General features: G+C 39.4%; 1 protein-coding gene across 3 annotated transcripts in view; it reads left to right on the top strand.

The window, feature by feature from the left end:
* ALDH1A2 (aldehyde dehydrogenase 1 family, member A2) overlaps positions 1-10,562 on the top strand; it is a 55,992-nt gene that overhangs the window by 40,619 nt on the left and 4,811 nt on the right. For all 3 annotated transcript variants that reach the window (XM_009709891.1, XM_009709899.1, XM_009709906.1), the window contains 5 exons: positions 4,172-4,274; positions 6,222-6,406; positions 7,152-7,316; positions 7,848-8,005; positions 8,801-8,875. In XM_009709891.1, coding sequence (XP_009708193.1) covers positions 4,172-4,274; positions 6,222-6,406; positions 7,152-7,316; positions 7,848-8,005; positions 8,801-8,875 — 686 coding nt within the window. The remainder of the gene's footprint in view (positions 1-4,171; positions 4,275-6,221; positions 6,407-7,151; positions 7,317-7,847; positions 8,006-8,800; positions 8,876-10,562) is intronic.

Raw genomic sequence — 10,562 nt, 5'->3', positions numbered from 1 at the left:
GCTGGATCTTTTTGATCGTATCTTGGACAGCTTGTGCCTCCTGAATGAAAAGTAGTTGTTCCCTTTTCCTTCCTTGGTGTTTTTGGTAGAATTTAGGAAGCTGTCCTTGGACAACTGTTGTGCCTCTTTGCCTATATAAAAGACGGATGTCAAAAAGATTTGCCTTCTTAAAACTGAAACAAACAGGGTGGTGTATCAGCCCTTTCAAAGTTAACAAGAGTTTAGCCACGGACTTCCATGGGGCCAGGATTTAACCCAAGGAATAAATGAGCCATTTATAGCTTAGGATTCTCTCCAGGAATTTCTGTTTAGGATTGCCTTTTTACTTGTGGTGCACTATTCTCTGCTTTTTTCAGGGCTGCTCCTCACACAGGGCATTGCACAGTCAAATAAAGCTGCTCTTCTTCATGTCACTATTTCAAAATTCACTTGTCTTTGCTGGAGACACACCCTAAACATGCCATGCAGTCCTAAAATGTTTCTCAGAAAGATTTTGCATACAATCTGGAATTTAAAAAAAAAAAAAAGAGACAGTCTAAGTAAGCAGCAGCATGGGTTTGAAGGTTTTGCCAAAACACTTGACATCCAGTGCCTCAATAGCTGGAGAGAGAAAAGTGCACTTCCAGAAAACATAGAAATTTTCTGTCTGATCATACCATCTCCTCAAAACTTAATCAATCTCTTGTAACTTAAAACACTTACTGTTCTTCAGATATTCTCTCAATATCCCAAGAAAGGTGTAATAGCGAAGATGGGCAGCCCAGTTACTTAAAATGCCTAAGTAACTGAAGATGTACGTCTCCTCTGTCAATTTCTGCACTGTTCATGGCATCTTTTAATCTACATAGCTCCCTGTGTAGTCTTACCTTCACAGTCTTGTCTGTGGCAGTGTGCAAGAAAATTACCTGCTGTTCAGATAGATAGACTGCTGTTCCCCTATGTTCAGGTGTTTCCTAACGACTTAACGCATATCTGCGATCAAAGAAAGGACCAGAGCAGAGAAGCCAGACGTTCTGATGGAGCTGTAGAAGTATCACAAACCTTGGAGGTTTGCTTTTGACTCGTGAGACTTCCAGTGCTTTAACAGTAACAGGCAAACCCACCTGTACCACTCAGAAACATTGATTTCTGTCTGAAAAAGAAAATTAAGAGAACATGAAAGGCAACAGACTTTTTTGAATTTCTGCACAAAGTATTTTAAATGTGAATGCATTAGCCTCCTCTTGAAAGAGACATTAAACTTCCAAACACAGAAGGCATAAATAAGCAACAATCAAATGTTTTATATCATGATAGACTCTCAATGCCTCACGTCATACAGTTCACAGTCCAGAAACAGAGTCTTCCAGGACTATTCTTCAAACAGCTTTTTTGCACAAGGGTGCCACAAAATGCTTCTTTAATCTTTGTTGTTGTTGTTGTTCTGAATAACAAATTATTTTCTTTGAGATAGACCAAATTACATCTGCCTTGCCCTCCATGCAGCTTACAAGGTTATGGTACTTCCCAAGCTATCCACGGATACTCCAGATATCAATCTTGAAGCCTATTCAAAACAAGGATGGGGAGTCAGGGCTTTCTCTGCCAACATTCTTGGTGAATAATCACAACACTCCATTATCTGTCGGGGAGTCCTCTCTTCCAGTGTTCCCTCACAAAGCTGTACCGCCTATTGGGAGCTCACAAGAGAGGGCCGAGAGACACCACAGGAAGCATGTACTGAAAGACCATACAGATTGCAACACTATCACTTACCCCTTTAATGCTGTCTTCTGCCATAAAGAGAGGGTCAGTCACAAAAGGCTGCCTTTGTCACTAAATAATCACAGCGCTGGTGCCTTCCCTAAGGCTTTTCTCAACCTGTAAGTGCATAGGGCACAACAGGAGCACAGTGAACAAAAATGCTGAGCAGCATGAGCCCGACCATCCTGTCTACACTGATTTCTAATGGGAAGGACACAGTGAAGCTGTCTGTTAAGTTTATACTTGGAAACTTGACAACAACCTCCCTGGATTAACATACTCTGGACCACACTTTTCCAAATTAACACCATTGTCTCCAAGCCCTTTGGACTTTAATATTTGCCATATACATAATATTTGGACTTGCATATTTGACAATCACTTGTTTGCATGGAATCCTTTTGAAGTCTTTACATGGACAAAAGAGTTTTGACATTAAAGGGGTAGAATGGAAGGTGGAGAGATGGTGGGCTGGACACATTGCTCTGGCTCCCTTGGTCTGTTCTGCTCTTTGTGAATTTTTGAGGGGAAATAGGTGGTGGTTGTTCCCTGAGAGAGGGAGGTTCAAGGCAGTGAGGGTGTGAACGGCATTGGCTGGCACTGGCTATAAACACACCGCTCTCACTGGTTTCCAGTGTACATTTTCAGCACAGTTTGAGAGATCGGAATTTCCAGATGATGTGCTCAGTGTATGTGGTGGGGGTGGAGGGCAGAAAGGGTCCTTCTTTTTCATGTTCACTTCTGGCTGTCAGTCAAACACAGCAATAAAATCAGCTCCAATTAAGAGGATATGCAAGGAATTTCATGATAATGTCAACACTCCATTCCATCAATACAGGGGTAAAGAAAATAAGCTAATTTTTTTTTTTTTTAAAGAAATAACCTTAGTCACACTCGACTGTGGTATCACCAGATAACAGTTAATCACAAAGGTACATGAAGCAGTTGACAATTCCTTCATTATCCTGTGGGGCTTTTGCTTTGTTTTTTCTGTGGGGGCCCTGGTTTCTGTTTCATTTGCTTTCTGATTACTCCAGTGCTGACCTAACTTTCTCCAGCATACTGCCTTCAGTTCTCTAAGAGGTTCAGCTTCTCATCCATTAACCCCTTACTGCAGGGAATCACATTCACCTGACCTTAGAAACAGAAAACAGCTAGAGAGAACAGAGTACTATGTGGAGAAAAAAGTCCAGCTCTGGACTCACTCCCATCTCACTTCACATCTAACTTTCTGTGTGACCTTAAAACATGTCCCAGTTAAAAGAAAGCACTTATCAAGGTTCTCAAGCTTCTCAAGATTCAATAGATACTTTTAATCCTGTGTTTTACCATGTAGGGGCCTAAATCTACCTGTGATTACTTCCTTAGCTGCAAAATGGGCATAGTTACACTGCAACAGTATAAAACCTGATCTATTTTGGATTCATTGATCCAGGGAGGGGAGAATTACGAGGGAGCACAGCTGCCTCTCCAACTGTACTGATGTGGAAGCACGTCAAATATGTAGCTGGCAGAGTGCTACTCCATTTAAACTACCCTCATGTTCCTTGGCAAGGTCTGCAGTTTGCGGCTGCACCAGCCACAGGGCTGCATTCTGCTCCAGCTGACCCCACAATCTACAAAGACATTTTGGAGGTGCTTTTGACTTCCTCAACCCATATGAAGATTATCTGTGGTGCAGCTGAGGGTCAGCTCTGGGATGGTGCTTTTGTAACTTCTTGCCCTACTTGGTATTCTGCTATGTGCTGTTAATCCTGCAGAAAAGGCTGATGATTTCATCAGAGTTTGACATATTCTGGATCATGATTTCATGGTCAAATTACTTAAGCCTTTGGGCACTGGAAACTCTGTTCTGAGGAGAACAAATGCCCTCCTACAAACAGGTTGGCTAGGAGTTTAGTAACTATAAGTAGTAAGAGTGAAATAAATTCTAAAAGCAGTGATCATCTGGAGTAACTAACACCTGGACTATATAAAGAAGTGTGATAGCAGTTATTACTAATGAATAGTAATAAGCTTAATACATGCTTAATACACACTCAGATATCAGATCTATTTTTTTTCCACTAAAAATTATATAACTAAACCTCTTAATAATAATAGCTAAAACCTTGTGAGCATACCACTAGTTTGCATGGAAGTAATTCTAGTTACACCAATTTCAGATTTTTAAATCAGTTCTCCTAAAGCACTCCAAAAGAAAGCCCCAAGCCATATTAGCATGGGTACAAACACTTTGTGCTTTGCCTTATTCCTTCTCAATTTCTAGAAAAAAACCTGGAAAGCTTTCCACTGCTGATGAGAATCTATTTGGATGGAAGAACCTGCTGGATTATTTAAAGCTCTGTTCCAGTGATAGCCAACATTGGCTGTTAAAGTCAACTGTATGACTAAATTCCCTGTAAAATGTGTCTCCATTTCCTTTCAGGTTGGGAAGCTGATCCAAGAAGCAGCTGGAAGGAGTAATTTGAAGAGAGTTACACTGGAGCTGGGTGGGAAAAGCCCAAACATTATTTTTGCAGATGCTGATTGTAAGTCAGCACTTCTATATTTTTCTTAAAAACATGTTTTTGTGGTGTCTTTTTTTTTTTCATTTTAGGGCATATCTTTCATACAAAGTGAAATGGACCAATATAGCTGTGCCTAATTGCACTTTTTAATCTTACAGAAGCAGCCTAAGTGTGATTTTTTTTCTAAAAAGACAACATTTGAACCCATCGATTCATAGACCATAGGAAAATAGAAAAAAAGTTATAACCAAGCATATAGAAACAGTGTTATTCACAGTCATGGTCCCATACATATTTGACATCCTGAAATTCTGCAGCAAGGTATTTTAGTGCTTTAAATCTGGAAATTCTGTGATTTTTTTGCTTTGCAGCAATTATAAAAAGGGAGGGCTTTAACTTACACTTGAGTTGCTAATCTAGTCAGTGCAGTATTCCTTTGTTAAGCTGTTTTGATAGTAGCTATAAATGGAGATTTTTCCCATTTTTTAAATTTTTGCAATTGAAGAATTGTGTATTGAAATATTGCCACTATCAGCAGGGAGCTGAAAATTTTGGCAGTTGGATGATGTTGTGCAGCTGAGATTTCTGGCACCTGAGAAGGTATAGGACAGCTGTTTAGGGTAGGATAAAAACACAAACTGGAGATTTCTGCTTAAATGATCAGCAATGAAATAATTAAAAATGTTGATATCTAAATTGTCAGCAGGAGGTTTTGAAGTTAACACCCCATTAAGATGAATGGGACAGTTCACACCTTGCTTTGAGCTATTGTTTCAGGCTGTGTGCAGGCCTTTGTAACCCAAATAAACAGACATATAAGGATTTGGTCTTTTAATTTAAAAGGGAAAACTGAAGAATGACTCTGAATAGCATGAATTACAAGAGTTGGTTACAATCCTGTATTTGTTTTCAAAACTTACCAATGTCTGAAAGACTAGGGAAGGCTTGAGAACTTTCAGCAGCTTTTCTACCTAGAAATGTTTTACCAAGTTGGGGTCTAAATTACAGCCACAGTCATCCTGGTAAGCTAAAAAGGCTCCTGTCAGCTGGAAGAGATGCAGATCCAGATGTTACAGCCTTCTACCCCAGTTACTCCTTTCCATCCTCCACCAGAAATCACTACATCTCAAGTGTCCTTAACCTACTAACTCAGACTGGATCACCTGAACACTTCTAGTAGAGTAATAGATGCTGGGGGCAGGTCTGTGTTATGGCCTTCCACAGGGGAAGGACAAATGCTCCTAGTTGCCACGCAGAGCTGCAGTTTATCTGTGACTTGCTCCATCTGCCAAGTAAGGTTGAGGACCTGGGAAGAAGTTGCAGGCAACAGGGGAGTAACAGGGCACAGAGGAGAGCACAGTCTTCTTCAGGACTGTCTGTTCCACAGCGTATCATACTAAAGCTCTCTGGTTTTCCCATAATTACATGTTGCTGGCGTATAAGACATCGGTGAAGTTGTTTTTGCATACCCTACTCCTATAGACTGCTAAAGCACTGTCTTGATTTTATTTTTGCAGTGGGATATTGAGCAATATTTTGTGGCTTGTGTCATGAGATGGCATGTGGAATGTATTACCTATGGACCCGTCTTTACATAGACGATGCCTGATGTCCCAAGTGGTCCCTTGCAATCTAGTGTTTCTGAAACGGTTATAATGCTCCTAATATCCCTCCAGTATAGCTATATCCAGGGTGGAATAAATGGGGGAAAAATCAACTTTAGACATGTTTAAAAACTCCTTATTTTCACAGGGATCATGACATAAAATGAAATTGATCATTCTCATTTATGACCCGACACAAGAATAGTATGTTTTTATTTGGTCACTGTTTTGTTTTTTTTTAACCAAATCCTAATTCTGCTTTGAAGTTTTGGGAATGTGGCACTATGTAATACACATGACACTGGTAGAATAGCAGATGTGTCCATGATGTTTCAGAGCAACATATGTTGTCTTGGTTTTTTAGTGGACTATGCTGTGGAACAAGCTCACCAAGGGGTCTTCTTCAATCAAGGTCAATGCTGCACTGCAGGCTCACGGATTTATGTGGAAGAATCAATCTATGAAGAGTTTGTTAGAAGAAGCGTAGAACGTGCAAAGAGGAGAGTTGTGGGGAGTCCTTTTGACCCAACTACGGAACAAGGTCCACAGGTAAAGGAATAGTGCTTCGGCTCTGCAGCCTAGGAGGTGCCTGGAAGCATTTAAACTCTACTAAGACAGAGATCAGTCAGTGCATACTTACTCACAGTCCAGGGTAGCTGACATGATGAACATTTTAAAATATTAAAATTCTAAAGGAGTAGATAATCTGTGCAGCTCAGAGGTGTTTCTTGTTAAGTAAAACTCTCATCTTAAATATCAGTAAGTTTGTCTCCCAGCTTTAACAGCAAGATTCTGATCTTCAGCCCCCAAGATATAGCTGTAAACTGTGAGAAGCTCTCAAAAGTCTCTGTGGGCACTTACTTTCAAGAATTGTCTACAATCAGAATTGTGCTTGTAGACCACTAGAGACACAGGAATTCTAAGTAAAAGATAGGCAGAATTAGAAGTAGGTCTTTAGAAAATGTTCCTGCCACTAATAACCAGCTGTGCTTATACCATTTTCAGGAAGTTAACCTGCGACAAGAAATAATTATCTGCTTTGTTTGTGCTTATAAACCAGATTGCTCAGCAAGACTGTAGGTTGAGCCACATACATAAGGGGACACATCCTTAAGAAGACTGAGCCCTAGGTTACAGTCAGCTGCTATTTGTAGATCTCTGGCACCTCCAGCTCAAAGACTAGTAAATATAAGCATGAGTTTGCTTGCAGGGACATGACTTGCTTAAAAAACCAATTTTGACTCGATTGTCAAGTGCACGGCCTGCAAGTCAAACAGTTTCTTCTCTCTTTCAGATTGATAAAAAACAATACAACAAGATCTTGGAACTGATTCAAAGTGGCATTACTGAAGGAGCAAAACTTGAATGTGGGGGTAAAGGGCTAGGAAGAAAGGGCTTCTTCATTGAACCTACGGTGTTTTCCAATGTAACAGATGACATGCGGATTGCCAAGGAGGAGGTATTCACACGCATGGGCAAGATAATTTTAGACTGTCCTAAATGTGATTTTTTTTTCTTTTGTTTACTTCTTGAGACAATAGCTTTAGAGTGAAAATTACCACCATATTAAAAAAAAAAAAGTAAGTAAAACCTTTTCAGAACTCCTTATGCACACAGCAACTGATGATTTGTGGGTTTAGCAGGCATGGTGGCATCGGGTGTACGATTGGACTTGACGATCTTTGAGGTCTCTTCCAACCATAATGATTCTATGATATCGGTTGAGTAAAGAAGCTCAATTTTTGCCATTGGCTGTAAAGTCTCAGACCTCAAAGAAGAGATAGGGAAGAATGGATGAGTTCCACTGAGGCAACTGCTTTGGGAAATTCATGCAGTTTTACAGACAGCTATTATCACTATTAAATGTTGCTGTGGGAATTTGTAAAGAGTACAACAGGAGAGAGAAGACAATTAAAAAAGCAGAATAAAACAGGAATAAAATGCCTCTGAGTGGGCTGGTTTATTAATGAATGATTAATCTTTGTTGCAGATTTTTGGTCCTGTTCAAGAAATACTGAGATTTAAAACCATGGATGAAGTTATAGAGAGAGCCAACAATTCTGATTTTGGGCTGGTGGCTGCTGTCTTTACAAATGACATAAACAAGGCCCTGACAGTCTCTTCAGCAATGCAGGCTGGGACAGTCTGGTAAGGCAGAAGTTATCACACTCCTGCTCTTGGAGATAAAGAGTTTGACTCACTATCATTATAGCACCTCAGTTTTGCACCCTTTGTCCGAACAATGTTTATTTAGGCGATCCTGGTGGTGAATCACTAACCAAGACATGGAACAGCTGTAGGGAGGTGTGACTCTGCTCACTGCAGGTGAATGCTATTGAAAACTGGAAAGCTCCTTGTTTGCCATTAGCATGGCAGCCACACTTGCTGAATGGCATTATTGAAAACAAACAAAGCAGAGTATAAATGGTCTTTTCTGTGGAGTGAAGAAAACCTGTGAGGTTTCTGCTAAAGGCACAAGGAATCATGTAGCTTCCACAACATTAAGGAACTGAGGGGACACCTCTTCTCTCTAGTCCTTTAGGAACAGGTAACGCCACTTCTGGAGTTTAAGAGCTTGCAATTTGGTATATCAAGCCTGTGTAAACTAAAGATCTGCAAGAAATCAGGGAGAAAAAGGACAAATTCAAATCTAATAGTTTTGTGTTATAAACTGGCACTGAGGTTTGTCAGCAAATTAACAGGTCATTGCTGAACCTGTGTTCAGTGCCCTCCTCCAGTCCTCACAGGCCAAACCCTATTCTCCGTATGACTAAGGAGCAGAATGTTGGTTTTGTGGCATAAATCCCTCATTTATTTTCAACATGAGAAGTTTGTTATTACTAATAACTATACAGTGTCCTTCGCTCCACAAGTTTCACCCTCTCCCTGAGCTGTCCAAAGGCCTCACAGCACAGTTGGACTTAATGCGTCTTCCTGTTACAGGATTAATTGCTACAACGCCTTAAATGCCCAAAGTCCTTTTGGAGGATTCAAAATGTCTGGCAATGGGAGAGAGATGTAAGTATTGCACTGCTGTCTGCTAAACTGTTTTCAGCTCTACAAACTAGTAGACATTAGTGAATCCTTCCATGCAAATTAAGATCAGGAGATATTCCCATCTGAGGATCAGGGCATAATATAAGATGACTGATAATCATTGCCAGTTCTGAATGCAATTGATTTACATAGTAACACCATTTTATTTCCTTTTTTTTTTTTAAATAGCAGAGTAAGTTACTGTAACTCCCTTCTTATTCTGAAGGAACTGAAAAATTCTGACTGTTTTTCTGAACTTGTAACCTGTGTTTTCTAAGAGTTTTTCTTAGCCATACGAACCAGCACTTTTGCAGAACGATTCTCTTTTTGGTACTGCTGTGTGCTTGTTGACTGGTTTGGTGTATTTGTTTCAGAGTTGTTTTGCCATATATTTTGCCTCTCTTGCTATTTTTTCCTTTCTTCACTTTTTCCCTACGTTTATTAATATAGGTGCATCTGAATTTTATTAAAATGTTATCTATCTCTTCCAGATTTATAAACAATGTTAAATGAAATCAGGCCTAGAGAAGGATAGACAAATGTATTTACATCCCTTTCAAAAAATTACCTTCCATTACAAAGCTTTCTGTCTTTTCTTATTCCATTTAGAACTAAGTGCCAAACATTTTGAAATGGAGCTCCACACTCAAATACTGTCCCATGTACCTAATTTAAAGTCTTACCAGTTTTTAATTCTCATTATAATCACAAGGAAGTTTAGCGATTGCATCAGCCCCAGATTGGTTACGCATACAAAGGACTCAATTAATTTCTGTGCAGGAGGCATGTATACCAGATATGTCTCACCTAAGCTTTCAAAATAGCTTATGGCTAATGGCAAACTCAGCAGTAAAACTAAAGTAAGGTCAAACTCTTTAAAACTTTAAATATGTTGAAGTATACAACTTGATCTATAAAATAAGCTCTATGTAGTCTGAAATATTTTCCCTCATTAGGGAGTACTTTGAGTAACACATTCATACTATTCTCCACATTCATGAGTTATGAGGTGATCTCACACTGGCATAAATATGTCAGCTCATCTAACTCTTATCACTGTGAAAATATTCTAAAACTACTAAGCTCGATAGAGCACATGAGTAACTTGACACCCAAGAGTGACCCCATTGACTTCAGGGAGGTTAACTGTGCAAGCGAAATATTCACATATTGATATCATAGAGTTTTTGAAAGGGAGGGGGGAAACAGGCAGCACCCCAGCTTCCATGGAAAAATCTACAGTAGTTGTACACTTGATTCCCATCTACAGCTTTAAAAATATTAATCATAAAAAATAAATGTTTGAATGGCAATAATCTCTATCTCACAATGATGCCTGAAAACCTACTTATGAGTAATTATTCTACTCCTTTCAGAACCTCTTTGATCAGATATCATCTTCTAATTCACCTCCTCCCTCCTACATTAATATCTGCATACTTTTTATTAAAATGCCACGGTTTCTTAGATCCCTGTTTTTAAGGGATACATTTTATAGCATAAATAATGTTGTCAGGCAATTAAAGAACAAAAAAAAAAAAAGAAGAGAAAGTGTCCATACATATGTGTGTCATTGCTAAGCTAATACTATGTTACACTGAGATCATAACTGTGCCACTGTGTTGTCTGTGCTAGCACTGTATTACCTGGGACTTGTTTTATTCCTGCT

This window comes from Cariama cristata, unplaced genomic scaffold (assembly GCF_000690535.1).
Source record: "Cariama cristata isolate BGI_N322 unplaced genomic scaffold, ASM69053v1 scaffold21510, whole genome shotgun sequence".
In the NCBI taxonomy this organism is placed as follows: Eukaryota; Metazoa; Chordata; class Aves; order Cariamiformes; family Cariamidae; genus Cariama; species Cariama cristata.
The sequence above is the reverse complement of the archived record's forward strand: the minus strand, read 5'-3'. Positions and strand labels throughout refer to the sequence as shown.